This window comes from Megalops cyprinoides, chromosome 15, assembly GCF_013368585.1.
Source record: "Megalops cyprinoides isolate fMegCyp1 chromosome 15, fMegCyp1.pri, whole genome shotgun sequence".
Lineage (NCBI taxonomy): Eukaryota > Metazoa > Chordata > Actinopteri > Elopiformes > Megalopidae > Megalops > Megalops cyprinoides.
Window position 1 is genome coordinate 7,263,750 of NC_050597.1, and position 15,559 is coordinate 7,279,308.

Here is a 15,559-nt window from a genome sequence, read left to right on the forward strand (position 1 = left end):
TATTCATTCAAGCACTGGGATGGATATAATCTTGTCTGTTTTGTTGGTTTTATTTTCCCCTGTCTTTAAGAAGAGGGCTTTCACGAGGTCAGGCCTCTGCCTGCGTGCCTTCTGGCTCGTACACGCAGTATACATCAAGCATATAAGTCTGTGCTTCCTGCCCTGCCAGTCACACTTCTTTCAGGGTTTCACAGTTATTTTCTCCCTAGGTTCATAAATGCGTCAATGGTTTGTCATTCTGTGTCTGTAAACAATGACACAACGTCCTGGCAACTACCACATAATGTGGCAGACCTAGGTTAATGCAGAGGCACAGTTTGTTGTACAGCTGAGTGCTGCGCAATTAGACTCTCAAGGCAAGTAGGCTAGCAGCCATAGTGATAGCTTAAGAACGCAACTCCCGGCTTTGGCAGTATTGTTGCTGTCAGCGGGGAAGGTGCCTGCTGTTGTTTGAAAGGTTCACTCCTAAAGCTTGTTATTTTCAGCAAACCACACCAGCCCTTTCGGCCCTCGCCCCCACCCCCTCAAACACCGCCCTTCCTCCGCAAACTTCAAATGTCACCACATCCCCTCTCTCGGTACAGCCGCCTAAAGACACCCTGTCCTCTGTGTGATTCAACCAGATCACGGGGGCTGGGGGCGGGGGGGTGGGGGGGGGGTTTGCCTGCTCTCCAGGCAATCTAAACAGGGTCCCTTGGGCTGTGGGCGCCTGTACGGAGGTTGTGGGTCGGCTCTGACTTGCACTGCTTGAAGGGAGTGGAAAAACAAAAAAAAACCTCTAAAGGTTAAAATATCACAAATTTCCTAAAAAGGAGAGAGAGTGAAAGTTAGATGACACGGTGCTGCGTTCAGAGCCTCTGTGCCCGCTGTCTGATGCTTCCTCTTTTGCATGACACGAGGTCTTACAGAGAGTGGGACTGCTGACTGGAGTATCTGCACGTCAGCAAACTTTTTGCTTGCGTCTTCAAACGCAGACTCAACAACGCGTCCCGTAGTATCCAGAACAAACCTGCGCTGTGAGCTGCTCAGGAGGAAGTGCAGTGAGCACATTCAGACCTTCAACAATTCCACAGCTAATGTCAAATGGATCTAGTGAGAAGAGAACATATCACTGGGGGACCACAGCCAGACAGCTGATGTTCTCTTATTCCAGTAAAATGGTACTTTAAATTCACAGGTATGCCAAAAAGCAAAAATTCTTCATATTGGCCAGTAAAGGGCTAGCATAGCAAATGTAAGGCTTGCGTTCTACAGGTATGACAGGTATCACATACTTGCTGGTGTTTACCACGCTCATCAGATAAGGTGGCATTTAGGGTTGTGGTTAGAATGGTATGTTCTACCTGCGCATTTGGAGGTAAGTTGCCAGCGGTAACATGCAAACGAGGGCTTATCAAAAATATCATTCCTTCATGTGTGCTAAAATAATGTACCAGCAATGGTGTCCCCAGTTTTTTCATGTCATTTGAGAATGTTTTCTCCAAACTTAAAAACGCACTTGGAAAACAAGTTTGCAGAGAAAAAGGAAATGAACACCCCTTTCCAAAATAGAAGTCCAAAGTTAAGGTGTCCAAACAAAATGAGCATGCCACATGTATTAAAAATAATTTATTTCAAGATGATGTATAAATAATTATTGATAGACATTGTGGATAATTTTTTTCAAATGAATAAATATTAAACAGACAAAAAAAACTTTTCATACGATACAAAGAAACAAATGTTCTGCAAAATCGTTTCTCTAGGTTTTACTTGTTTAATGATCACATACTCCTGGAATGTTCCGGGTTTTTGGGTACCATCCTTTGCATCAGATCAGCTTATTAAAGTATTGTGCAATTTTGACTCTCTGAATCGAGTTCAAAGCCATTAAGTGTGAATATCTTAAATATCTCTATGACAAATTATTGCCCCTCAGTGTGTTCACTTTGGCAAAAGCAAAGACCTGTATCCATGCTTTCAATATCGTAAATATGACAAAAATATATACAGTATAACAACATAATGGTATTCCACAGATACAAATTTTACAGGTAACATTTTTGCCAAAAGAACTCACAAACACACAGTCATCTCTGTCAATATTTTTGGCAGTTACCATGATATCAGATAAAGACTTATAACCAACACCTCAATACAAAAAACCATTTCAATTTGTGCAACTGTGACAGGCATAACCACAGAACACAGGAGTTCTGTTAAGAGGCCGGAGTAAAAACACCAGAGCGAGAGCTGAGTGAGAGAGACTGGACCGAGAGTCAGGGAGAAAAAGCTGAGAGCGAGAGCGACTGGACCGAGAGTCAGGGAGAAAAAGCTGAAAGCGAGAGCGACTGGACCGAGAGTCAGGGAGAAAAAGCTGAGAGCGAGAGCGACTGGACCGAGAGTCAGGGAGAAAAAGCTGAGAGCGAGAGAGACTGGACCGAGAGTCAGGGAGAAAAAGCTGAGAGCGAGAGAGACTGGACCGAGAGTCAGGGAGAAAAAGCTGAGAGCGAGAGAGACTGGACCGAGAGTCAGGGAGAGGGAAACTGCATCCAGTATGAGAGAGACTGGGCGGAGAGGGAGGGAGACTGGACCCAGAGTGTTTGAGACAGGGCCCAGAGACAGAGACTGAGTGAGTGAAGCGGGGCAGGTAAAGCAAATGGAGGAGGAGACAGACGGGTGAGGCGGGCTCCCAGGGAAAAGAGACTGCGGCTGTGCAAGCAGAAGTGTTTACACACCCATCTTTCTGGCGTGGGGCACTGTCAGGGATTTATGAGACGCTGATTTTCTCTTTCATTTTAGACAAAGGGAGTTTTGCATGTATTTGATGTGGGCAATTCCCTCAAGAGTGATTAAGAGTTTTTGGGGAGGATATGAGATTAATTACAGCCTAGGTCTATAAAAATGCGCTTGCGGTGCCAGCTCTTTAAAGGAGTTTCTAAATTTCCAGTCAGATATAACCACGGCTCATTCCTCTGGCGTTCCCCTCAATCACATGCCCGTCAAGATCACTCCTGCTTGATCGCTTGCATTGACTTGAACTATGTTCATTACTATGGTCATGTCAACCGCCTTCTTGGAATGTAAGTACTATTTCAACAAGAACACAACAATATCTCAGCTGGTGTGCAAAGCTGCTAGGTGTAGCAGTACACTTCTCGTAGGAGCAGGCTACTGAAAAGATTTTTACAGTATTTGCTGCACTTTAGACAAAAAAGGCTAATAAACATACAAACGACACAACCATGAAGCAAACACACCTTTTTGACTCCAAGCAGACATCTTTGACAGTAGCAGCCAGTGAGCTACACATCTGGGAGGCAGAAAACTTCCTTTAAACTGATAATGGTCCTGAACCTGTTTCCCATGACTCCTAAGCCTGCCAGTTTCACTTAGGATCAACCATCGGTGGGTGACTCCTTTTAACCTACTACAATCACATTACTGTTATGCACTTCACATTGTAATCGCTTCAGTTTTACCAGAGAGTGGATTGTATCAATTAAAGTTAGATAAATTGTTTTAGAGGAAAACCTATTTTTCCATTACAGCTAAAATCGGGCAGAATAGCCACGTCAGATACATTTAAGTAAATATGACCCAATACGCTGCTAATGGGTGATCCTCATGTTAACTGGACGGGTTTGTTCTTTGTGCAAAAGCTGTCAGAAACAGGTTCAGGAGGATTATGGAATAAAGGCTCAACCTCTGCCTTCAGCAGGAGGGGGCTGATATATCCACATCACAAAAGCTTGGTGCTGAACCTTAGGAGTGTTTCTGTACAACTAGCACCATCGTTCCGTATGGGCGAGCTCGCCCAGGTCTGCGGCTCACAGCAATGGGCACCTTCTTTCAGCCGGCTTTTTCCTTCAACTGAACACTTTCCAATCGAGATTAAATCACTTCGGGTCAATAACATAGTCTCATTAAACACGATTTAAATAATCTAATCGTATAATACAATAAAATTTCACTTGAAGGAAGAAGCCACTCTCCCCTTGCGCTGTTCAAGTTCACCAAACAACCCAGCTGCTTTTTTGGCCGCAGGCATGCTAGTGTCAGAGGATCGCCGCACTGCATGATGGGTAGCATACGTGGACCAATCGCCCCCCCTCCCCCTTTCCTCTCCATAGCCCTTTGGGGTCACGCCCGGTAGATCTGCTTGAAGTGGTGGCATTCGTTGCAGTAGCCCTGCTTCTCCTGGTTGGCGTAGTGGTCGCAGCCGTGGGTCCGGCAGCGCTGTTTGGACGCCTCCTTCGGCGCCTGCGCCCTGCGCCCCTCCCTCTGCCCGCGGGCGTGGCACTCGGCGCACAGCTCCGTCCAGCCCGCCGACGCGTTGCCGCAGTTGGCCCGGCTGCACTGCGCCCGGCTCTGCGTCTGCTTCGGCTGCGCAGCTCTCTGCAGGGAAACGCGAAACCGGGGGTTTACCGGGCCAGCAGGGACTGTTACATCACAGTGTCTGTCACGTTCAGATATGGGCACAACTGTGACCAGCTTTGACCACACGCTCAGTGAGAAGACAGACCGGGAGGACTCGACCAGTCCCCTGTGCTTTGGGAATAACAGCTATGTCAGTGCAGAATGAGGAACACGTCTCCTAAAGCAGTGTTCACTTCTGACAATTCAATTATGATTGACAGCCGCAAATGTCTCTTTGTTTTTCCCTGGCAGGACTGAGCAGAGTCTGGAGTGAGACCCTGGTTTGGACTGTGAGGCTGCTGATGGATTCCTGCCCTGGTAGGGTAGAAACTGCGAAACGACGCAGCAGAAAAATCTGACCAAGCTGAGCGAGGGGACAGGGGGGACAGAGTGGCAGCAGTGGGGGCCGAGTGACAGACCGAAAGTGGAATGCACTCATAATCCATGCGAAAATTCCCATTCGGGGCTGGAGGGCAGGTCAGTCTGGACTGTCCAAACGGACTCCTTATATGGAGACGTAAAGTGAGGGGCCTGGTGCCTGCTCCTGAGGAGGGGTCGGGGGGGGGGGGGGTCACTCACCGTCACCAGGGGGCCCCTGGGGGCCACTCTGCCGAGCCTGACGCCCTGCTCCTTTATGAAGCACTTGTTGCAGTAGCCCTCGCACACCGGCAGGCCCGCGGCACCGCAGCCCGCTGTCAGGCACCGCGACAGGTTCTGGAACCCCGCCTCCGACCGCGGCGCCCCCGACGACGGCGCCCACTGCTGGCCCGTGGCTGGATCCGGTCCTGGAAGAGTCATCACGGTTACCGTCACAGAGGGGTCATCTCAAGCTCCGCCCTCAGATCACTCACACTAGCTTCGTTCACATTGACAGTGTCTTAGAGTGATACTATGCTGTGACAATATCATTACATCATATTGCATCACATCACATTCATCTGCCAGAATGTAAATGAATGCTATGTGATGCAATATGATGTTATGAATGTAAATGTTACTACAGAGATAAAGAAATGAGAATGTCAGTAACCAGCTGTGATAACAGAACACTCAGGCAATCAATTTAGTTTTTTATTAATGTTTTAGTACTAGTAAGATGGATTGAGAAATAACTAAAATACTGAAGTTTTTGCTATTGTTGCTTGACAGGGCTTATGAGGAGGGGATGTGGGTGGTTCTACTCACGGTGGTTGGTCTGGTAATCCACGTAGCATATGGTGCAGAAGCCCAGCTTTTCTGCCGTGCCGTAGTACTGGCACCCAGACCTCTTGCAGGGCCTGGCGGGCGGAGCCTGGCGGTGGAGCGCCGTCAGGCTGGAGTCCTCCGCCCTGCCGGGCTGGGGCGCCGTCCTGTCCCTGTCCGCCCAGAGGCAGTCCGTGCAGCGTCCGTTAAAAATACGCAGCGCCTCCTGCTGGCAGACGGAGCAGCGCTCGGCCTCCCGCCGGCCGCGCTGGGCCCAGCCGCGGGGAGGCAGGTCCTGGGGCGCGCCCGGGCGGGGCAGGCCCTCCTGCCGAGCGCTGAAGCAGCGCTCACACAGGCCGTCGTGCTCCACACTGAGGGTGAACAGGCAGCCCGGCGTCTTGCACTTCATGGCGTGCGTCTCGCTGTACAGGCTGAGGCTGGGGGCCGTGGGCGGGGCAGAGCGGGGGCTGGGCAGCAGGGCGGAGCCCGGGGCCGCCCTGGCCCCGCCCTCCGCCTCGGGCCCCGCCCCGCGGGAGTCGTCGGACCGTCCGGCAGCGCGCTGCCTCTCGAAGCACTCGTGGCAGTGGGGCTGGGTTTCCACGGAAACGTAGTAGGTGCACCTGGGCGTGGCGCAGCGGATCTCGACCAGGGAGAGCTGGGAGACGGAGAAGGGTGGGGGCCGCTCCGGGCGGGGCTGCAGGGCCGGCTCTCTGTCCTCTTGCCAGCGCTTGTACTCGTGGTTGACCAGCTGCAGGTAGTCCTCCATCAAGTTCATGTCCTCTGGGAGGTTGCCCTCATCCAGTCTGTGAAGGATACCAATGATACATTACACACCACCTACAACTCACTGTACTGACCACCAAGTTTTACCACGCAGGGCAAAATCCACTGGCTGGTTCATGCAAGTCAGTAGCTCCACCCATTATCAGGTTCATGAGGCCTCATTCTCCCTTCTCTAGCCCCCAACATATAATCTTAGATCGATAAACTTCTACCGACTTTAATATTTGCACACTACATGAGACTTAATGTAATAACTCCAATGCTGAAGCCATTGTCCTGATTAAATATAGCCATTTCTTTAGAGATGGCAGATCTATGATTCCTCTGTTGTGAGTGAAGGACAGTGGGCTGTCAGTCGTACCTGGCTGCTTGGATGATATGTGCGGCCTCGTAGCCGAGTCCGGTCACAGGTATGTCCACCAGCAGCAGGTATTCCCTCAGAAGCCGCTCTCTTTGCTCCTGTTCCTTCTCCAGGAGGAAGTGAACCCTCAGCTCCTCAAATACGCCCCTGCCTGGGCAGGACAGTGGCACGGCTCTGATCTCTGGGGCACAAAGGAACAGCCGTTATTCATTTGTCCTTGCTGTAAGTGGGCAGGGCTATTTGTAAGTGTACACTGACCCTCACAGTACATTACATTACATGTATTTAGCAGATGCTCTTATCCAGAGCAACTTCCATCACAATAGAACATAAGTGTATCCATTCAATTTTAAACGAGCAACAGTGTCAGACCAGGCTAGCAACACTCCCAGACCAGTGAGCGTGAGCATAACAATATTCAAGCCCTACCACAAGTTAACTTGTGCACTCTGACAAAAGCCAAGTACACCACAACAGTCCCTAGAGCACAAGTTACAATGCATCGTCATATTACGGGTCAGAAGAAGACGGGTCCTAGGTATGAGGAGGCTGTCCCATTCACTGACCTGTATGCCAGCACCAAGGTTTTGAACTTGATACGAGCAACTACAGGAAGCCAGTGAAGTGATATGAGAAGGGGAGCAACTTGACTATGTTTACGGAGATTGTGGACAAGTCGTGCAGCTGCATTTTGGACTAGCGGGAGGGGCTATCAGTGATTAACACTGGCCCCCGCTCGGTGTGCTCCCTCCTGTGACTCCACTCACCTGGACCGCTGTCTTTGACGGTGATGAGGGGAGCAAAGTGCTGTGAGTCGTAGCCGAGCACTATGGGATACTTGTAGCAGTCCCCCGGAGGCCAGTGCAGCGGCAGGTAGATACCCCCAACGCTGAGGGGTGAAAATGAGGACCCCGACTTCATACTCCGCAGTACCTGATCTGCAAAGCCAAAGGGACAATACAGTTAACTCCAAAGCTGAAACACACACACATACACACACACACACACACACACACACACAGTATTTACAGTCTCACTAGCAAACACACATAGACTGCCACATATCATAGATATGTTTTTGATTCTAATCCTGGGATATTGCTGTTGTACCCTTTAGTAAAATACTCAAGCGTCTCAGTCACACACACACACACACACACACACATATATACTGAAACACACACAAACACATGCACACATACCCACATACACCCATTCACAGCCATGCACACCCGCACACAGACACACATGTGTGCACACGCATGCACACACACGCGCACGCACGCACACGCACACACACACGCACGCACACACACACACACACACACACACACACACACTGCTGTACCTGCGATGACAACGATGGGTCTGCGCAGAATGTTGCACAGCACGAAGATGTGGATGTCCTCCAGAGAGTCGTACTGCAGCCCGCTGCGGCCGGACACAGGAGACGCCATGTCCACCACCTTCTCCCACTCCTCCTCCCAGTTCTGAGAGAGACGCGAGAGACTGGAGCTGACTGCGCCAAAACCCCTGTCTTGGCGCAGCACACTACCATGCTAATGCTAAGCCACTATGCTAACGCTACTGTGCTAGCGTTACTGTACTAGCAAAGTGTTCAGTCATAAACTGATTGCTGGACTTGTGCAGGAGTAGGACCAAAAGGTTGCCAGTTCGATTCCCAGCTGGGGCACTGCTGTACCCTTGAGCAAGGTTCTTAATACCCAAGTACCTCAGTAAATATTCAGCTGTATAAATCGATAATATTGTAACTGATGTAAGTCGCTTTGGGTAAGAGCATCTGCTAAAAGCTAATAATGTAATGTAAAGAGCGTCTGCTAAATGCATATGATGAAATATAATGCTCTAATCTAACATAATAACATGGCAATCATTCGTACAGGTCGATCACTCGTTTATAGATGGAAGGGTCACTCACGAGGGTGGTGTAGCGCAAGCCGGTCTGTGTGAACTCCTGCGAATGCAGCAGCTCCGTCTGGAAGCGCATGCGGAAGTTGCGAGTGTCCGTGTCCTTCAGCGCGCTGTGCAGGGCCTTGCGCAGCACCAGGTCGGTGTCCTGCACCCCCAGAATGTACTGCGAGGCGGCGTGGAGAAGACAGTTCCCGTCACCTGCGACGCGGACAGAGACAGAGGGCGTGGTCAAGGCCAAAGCCAAGAGGTTACAGGACACAAGCTCTCCTTGTACTAATTTCTCTCCCCTGCTCCACCCACACACATGCACACACACGGATTCATGCTCATACACACACAAACGTGCACACACACACACACACACACACACACACGGATTCATGCTCACACACACACACACACACACATACACACACACACGTATTCATGCTCGTACACACACAAACACGCAAACACACACACGCTGTACATTTTTATACAAATCTGTCTCTGTATCCATGAACAATGAAAGAAAACACAAATGGCCAAACACCAGAGAAAAGGGGAACTGGACACATCCTCAATGGCCTCCTAAAACAGGAACACAATGACTGAGCAAGTTCCCAGAACAGGAACCAAAGGAGGCCCCTCACAGGCAACATGACTTGCCCTAACAATGGGAGATGAACTTCGATCATTTACGAGAGGTTAACATTCAAAATGAAACCGTTCTCCACAGGTACGAAGGCGGGGACCATTCAACACCCGCTATCTGTGACCGAGGGTCACCTGTTCACACCTGCAGGCATCTGACGCCTGGTCCAGCATTCATCGCCGTATTGACTGCAAAGCCAATGAGCTCTGCTCATAACTGCGCCTCTGTGACAGAGTGCATACATGAATGAGCCGTGCAGACACGCCAGAGGCAGGAATTTCCCTGATGTGGTTCTCTCTGACTAAGAGCCGCCCGGCCACCATCGAGCCTTTCTTCCTCCTGTCAGCCAGACACATCAGCGCCATGAATTAGCGCTGGACTTTCCAAAAGGGGCGGGGCCTCGCCCCGCTGGAATGTCTCAAGAACCAGTAGAAAAGCTGGATATATTTTCAGGGGGGGTGGGCTGGTTCTCTTGAACAGAGGAAAATCTGAACGCAGAACTTTCCTCTCATGCTGATCTCTGAGACGCGTTAGGGCAAGTTGGGGGGAGTTGGTGTGAGCTGGGAGGGAGTTAGGGCAAGTTGGGGGGGAGCTTGGGCAATTTCGGGCTCTCGTATTGTAGAGCAACGTTCACCACAGACACCTGTTGCCAGCGTAGGCAGGAGTCAAGGAAAGGCATACTGAGTTTTCTGCCCCAGCCCACAACATGCACAAATGCTGACAAGATAACAGCAGTGTATCTGTGAGATACCACGCCCAGGGCGAGGAACAACTGCTCCAAGAAACGGCCAGCAGTTTCAAAGTTTCCTGTTTTGCACTGGCAAAGGGAAGTACATCTGAGCGTCTTGTTCTACTTTCACCATTCATGCCCTTTTCCACCTGTTAGCGCCAGCTTTCGTGCGCTGTTTTCCATCAGTTGCCTTCATTTGTAAATCCAGGACATTCGCACACCTTTCACTGCGAGTCATAGCTGTGAAACACACTGTTTAGGACTCAGTTACTCCACCATCCAAATTCAATTCTGAGGTCTTACTGCAAGCAGCCAGTGTCTGGAGACAGTTAATTGCAACGCTTAAGCTACCACTGAGACATTGCGTTTTTTGGCTCATGCTTTTCCAGCACTTCAAAGAGAATCGTCTTCGGCTTGACTGGTGCTTTTACAAACATGCTGAAGATCAAGGCAAGGAAATTGTTCAATTGCTCAAAAATGACCTGAATGGAAAATGACACCTTGGGAGATGCTAGCTTTCAATCTAGACAACAGCAGTGACTTCAAAACAGCTTCTTCCATGGGTTAGAGGAATCTTCCACTCACTCAAAAACAATGACTTCCGCACACCTTCTGCCTGTGTTCCACATCTGACTGTAAACAGCATAAAAACACTAACCCTATCTAAATGTCTACCTGTGATGTTTTAAACACCAAGATATAAACACGCTTATTACAATGCTGTCTAACGCATCAATCACTCAGATCCAACAAGCCAAAACGTTAATAAGCACCCGATTTCCCTTGTACAAGAACACTGTGCTGTTGAAATGTTTTTTGTCTCTTGAATGCTTCTTTCATAACTGCATATGCATGCGCGCATAACTGTGTCACAGTGGAAAATGCTTCAGGGACTAGGCAGTGCAGGCACTTTATCTGGTTCTGTCTGCTTACTCCGTGGCCTGAACTCAGCCAGCCATGGATCAGGATTCCCTGTTGCCTTGAACACTGGCAGATTGCCTTCAAATAAAGGCACAGTGTGAGTACGTGTCTGCAGTGCACACCCCCCTCCTGACTGATGAATCCATAGCAAGTGGCAGTAGGAAGTTCCAGTCAAGTGCTCTGTGGTAATGTAAAGGAAACTATTATTAAATGATGCCTTAACCACTAACCTGTGGATGGTTATACCATTGATCAGAATGCACCTGTTACAAAACCCTACAGCTCTGTAAAATTGATTTGATTAGACACATACTGCGTTAGTACATAGTCTACCTGAATTTTAGGAGTGGCCCACTGTTCTGTTCTAACACAGTACAGAATAAGTCATGACAACCATCCAACACGTCATATCCTGGACCAGAACCGGCGGCTGTACTTATGAAACAATGGCGCTTGGAACAGCAAAAACAGGGCACATGACACAGATGTGACGGCAGTCTGCGAACATCCATGGGTCAACTGTCCTTATCACCCCTGGGGCCTGTTTCAGAAAAACAACCATTTGACCAGCTCTGACGCACGACACAGACTTCCAGTACCATGTGGGCCTGCCTCAGACACAGTGGCTCACTCTGTCCAAACTTTCCGGTCCCCGCAACATGGTCACCTAATAGGGAGGATTCCAGTTAGTCAGCAAGGAATTGTCCGCACTCTGAATAAAGACTCTATGAAAGTCACGTCTGTGTCATTCGCAAACATTCAACACTCGCCCCTGAAACAGACCCTGGGCCTTGTGTTTCTTCAAAGAGGAAATTCCAGGCTGATTAAGGAAGGGAAGCATGTCACAGGTTACAAGCTCTGTGGGTTTCACACGTTTTTCTCCCAAAAACACACACTACCCCCCTACTTCCAGGCACCAGGCTGAATGGGGGAGATCACACATACACACACACACACACACACACACACAGGAAAAAGAGGTCTGGAACAGGTACAGCCCATAATACGGGCATCAAAAATTAGTCATTGCTTTTGTCCACCTCGTGTTGCACCCTGTTGCGTGGTCTCCTTGTAAAATACCAGTCACAGCCGACTCAGTTTTCCCAAATGACTCTGACAACAGTTTTCAGACAGTTTGTCATAAACCTGGTACCGGGCCTCTGACATGAACAGGGCTTACTGGAAAGCTAATTGCTTAACACATGTAATTCCAGTGAGAGTTAGCGCAATGCCGTCCCTCCACTTTACTCATACAGAGAGTGGGGCATGTTCACCAGACCTCCCATTCTGAGTAAAGTTCAGAAGCGTGCCTGTTCTACACATACAACCTGCTCTTCAGCGTTACTGAGCGCGTGTTTCCGAGAGAGGGAAACATTTGATATGAGCTTACCGGATTTTCCAACAAATAAGGATGAAACACCCTTATGACACAAAGCTACGGTGAGCTGCAAGTGATGTCACACAGTATGGCATTGAGAGAGCTCAGCACGACGGCAGCGACCCGTTTGCCATCCCATCACACAGGAAGTCGGCTTATAATTTTGCCGTGTCTATTTTAGACTCCTTTCTAAGCACATACGGTAAGAAAGCAGGAAGACTCAGCCCCACAGGGAGATAGTCCATCACTGACAATGACTTTACGGCCACTTGAATGAGGCAACGGGATCAATGAGAAGTCTGAGAACTCCTACCCTTCTTAAATGAAAAATATTTTTCACCGCGAGAATCCCCTTGCTTTGTAATTTAGTGCCTGTTGTTTTTACAGTGTCTGACGACGAGGGAAATTTTGCTGCGTAGCTAACGCGAGATCAGGGCAAAAACAGTGCCCTTAAGGCTAGTGCTGGACCAAGCTGACAACAGCCCTGTGCTGCCCAAAAACCAGTTTATCTCAGAATTTGCAGCTTGCGTTTGATTTGGCTTGCAGGGGAGAAAAAGGCACAGACGGTCATCCTCACCGTTGGTTCGCAGTGGCACCAGGCTCTTGACCTCGCGGCACCAGTTGAGCTTCTTCTCCTGCTCCAGCGAGGCCTGCATGACCCGGTCCAGGAGGACGGCCTGCACCACCTCCCGGAAAGCCTGCGGGAAGTGGCTCATGGGGAGCATGTCCAGGGTGTGGCGGTGCAGGCTGCGCAGGTGGTGGATCACCCCGCCGCTGGACGAGGGCGGCACCACGTCGTTGGGCACCTGCTGCCGGATCTTCATGGCCTTCAGCAGGTTGCTCACGAACAGGAACTTGGGCAGGAAGTTGTGTCCCTGGGACATGTTTCGTCCCCCTGGAGAGTGACCAGTGAAAAGGCAAAAACAGTGAGCGGCAAAGGCACACAGACTCACGCAACGCTCCTGTCTGGAACGGGTGCGCCGTCCAGCCCGTGGCATTGAGCGACTTGAGCAAGAGGGCTGGCTGTTAACTCTGGAAAAAAAAAAGACAAACCTGCTTTTGTGTTCTCCAAAAGTGAGAATTTCCCCACACTCTCCACTCCGACCTGCAGGGCTGAGAGACACGCAACGCCTCCTCAGACCTTATGACAAATTCCAAACTCAGATTCGGTGGTGACAAAGTAAGAATCCCCACAGCTACTTGTACCCCTCTGGTACTGCAATAATGATGACCTAAACTGTCCTGCAGGCTTAGCCAATCCACAGAAGAGCTGAAAGCTTTATGAAACATTTATACATTTATATTGTATACATTGTACTATATATACACAATATAATTATATTATATTATATTATATTCTGCAGAAGAACATATTGAAAATACGTATTTCTTCCATTAAGTAAGCTTAAGTGTCTCTGAAATGTATTAAACATACCGTGATTGGTGATTACTGAATGCTAAAATATGTCTAAACCCAGAATTTTTTTCTAGGCTGGCAGCCTGGTTGCTGCAATATGCAGTCAGCTGACCTGTTGTTGACCTCTGCCCCTTACACTTATGAATGAGGGAAGGCTGAAAAAATAAGAACTCAGTCCATAGCTTAGTCATAAGAAAAGCGTCATTGCATCTTTGCAGGTCACTCTTTCAGGACAAGTCATGTCATGTCCCTGTCCACGTAAAGCCCCAGAGTCACAATGTGACAGGAGTGCATTTCGCTTTGATACAGCAGCACTGTATACACTTAGATAACCTGAGGTCACTGCACTTTATTTTTCGTGTCGGAACAGACAATCACGTTCATTTATTATTGCTGTTCTTTTTCATGGCGATTTTTTGTACCACCAATTTGCAGATCCTCCTCTAAGATGGGGCATAATTTAAGGTGTATTCTATGTAAACTACAATGCACACAAAGGCATGGCAAACAACAGGATTTCTGACGACAGACGCCGCTTTTCAGCTACGCAACTCGATTGTCAGCAGACATTTAAACTATGCAGTGCTGCGCCGACAATTGCTAGCGAGCAGGCGATCTAGATTCAAACAAAAATAGGAAGTAACCACCAAACTCATTTTCAAGCTATCTTACGCGCTGGTAGACCACCCATATAACTAGCTATACTTTCACAGGGTTCCTACCTGTTCAAAAATGACTGTATGACGTCTCGTGGTCAAGTATGCGACTGTCAAAACATGTCCGTTTATTCACGGGAATCAGCTCTGAGCACGGGCTGCGCAGATGCACTGATCTTTATGTCACTCGGATGACCCGATCGTGTATACCAACGATTACACCGATGCGTCCATTTACCATAAACATAAGCAGATCTGCGCTGCGACCGCTCCAAACTGATACCAGCGAGCAAACAAATGGTGTACAGCGTGCTCATCCTTCAAATGTCCCCCGAAACACTAATGTAAGCGTTTATCCAATCCGTTGTTGTTGCCAGAAACAAATGCTTATGCGTATATTAACAACTGTACATCACTTAGCAAGCTAGCTAGTTTTCTAACGGCATAAAGAACGTCGGCGGAAATCTTACCTGTACAATATGTCGGTATCAACAACAACAGTCCCTCACAGATGCCCCTGTGATTCTGCTGCCCCTTCTTGTCAGAATAACCGAGGCGATGCACAGCGCCATACAGCCTTCGCCATGAAATCTACCTCAGTGAGTTCACTATACGCTTCCGTCTGTCTCCAATGCGTTGTACTTTATGTAAAAAGGTTTTTTTACGTTCTCGGCGGAAAAGCCCAAATTGCGGGGATTTCCAGCCTGGGACTTTCCAGAGCTTTCACAACCGTGTTCCAGACGCAGTTACACGCAGCGAACGCTAGGGGCGCTCGATCGGAGTGACATCACGGTCATCTTTTGTGTTTCTTGTCGTGCGGCGCGGAGATGCGTGGCGCAGTGAAACGAATTGCCCCACCCACTGTCTACACAGAATCCTTACGTCATTTCATGAACTGCGGTATTCTATTACAGCGAGTTATAACATTCGTATTTTTTGTCTGCGTGACTGTTACTCATCGCTTTGAAAGAATAAAATTAGCCCAGTCTATACCTAGGGAGTTTCAACATTGTTTTGTACTTACCCCAGTTAGAAATATAAAAGAGATTTTGAACAGTCACAGAACATTCCAGGGAATGACTAGACATGTGATGTTGTTCACTAAATATTAACAAAGCAACAGCATTCAAACCATTAAATGCATTTTGCACAACATAACGAATACAT

General features: G+C 48.8%; 1 protein-coding gene across 1 annotated transcript; it reads right to left on the reverse strand.

The window, feature by feature from the left end:
- Positions 1-1,660: 1,660 nt before the first annotated feature.
- On the reverse strand, positions 1,661-15,130 carry tnfaip3 (tumor necrosis factor, alpha-induced protein 3). Its single transcript, XM_036546934.1, has 9 exons — positions 14,863-15,130; positions 12,897-13,214; positions 8,664-8,854; positions 8,073-8,214; positions 7,492-7,662; positions 6,725-6,905; positions 5,584-6,383; positions 4,978-5,183; positions 1,661-4,377 (listed from the first exon to the last, which is right to left on the reverse strand). Exons 2-9 carry the CDS (start codon positions 13,201-13,203, stop codon positions 4,123-4,125), a joined length of 2,253 nt encoding a protein of 750 aa, XP_036402827.1. The 5' UTR covers positions 13,204-13,214; positions 14,863-15,130; the 3' UTR covers positions 1,661-4,122.
- Between the last annotated feature and the right edge of the window lie 429 nt (positions 15,131-15,559).

Excerpts from the sequence above, each read along its gene's own strand:
- tnfaip3 (XM_036546934.1), bottom strand. The coding sequence starts at position 13,203 with ATGTCCCAGGGACACAACTTCCTGCCCAAGTTCCTGTTCGTGAGCAAC. Across the intron at positions 8,215-8,663 it reads GCTTGCGCTACACCACCCTC|AACTGGGAGGAGGAGTGGGA; the intron begins GTGAGTGACCCT and ends CGTCTCTCTCAG. Across the intron at positions 6,384-6,724 it reads CATATCATCCAAGCAGCCAG|ACTGGATGAGGGCAACCTCC; the intron begins GTACGACTGACA and ends TATCCTTCACAG.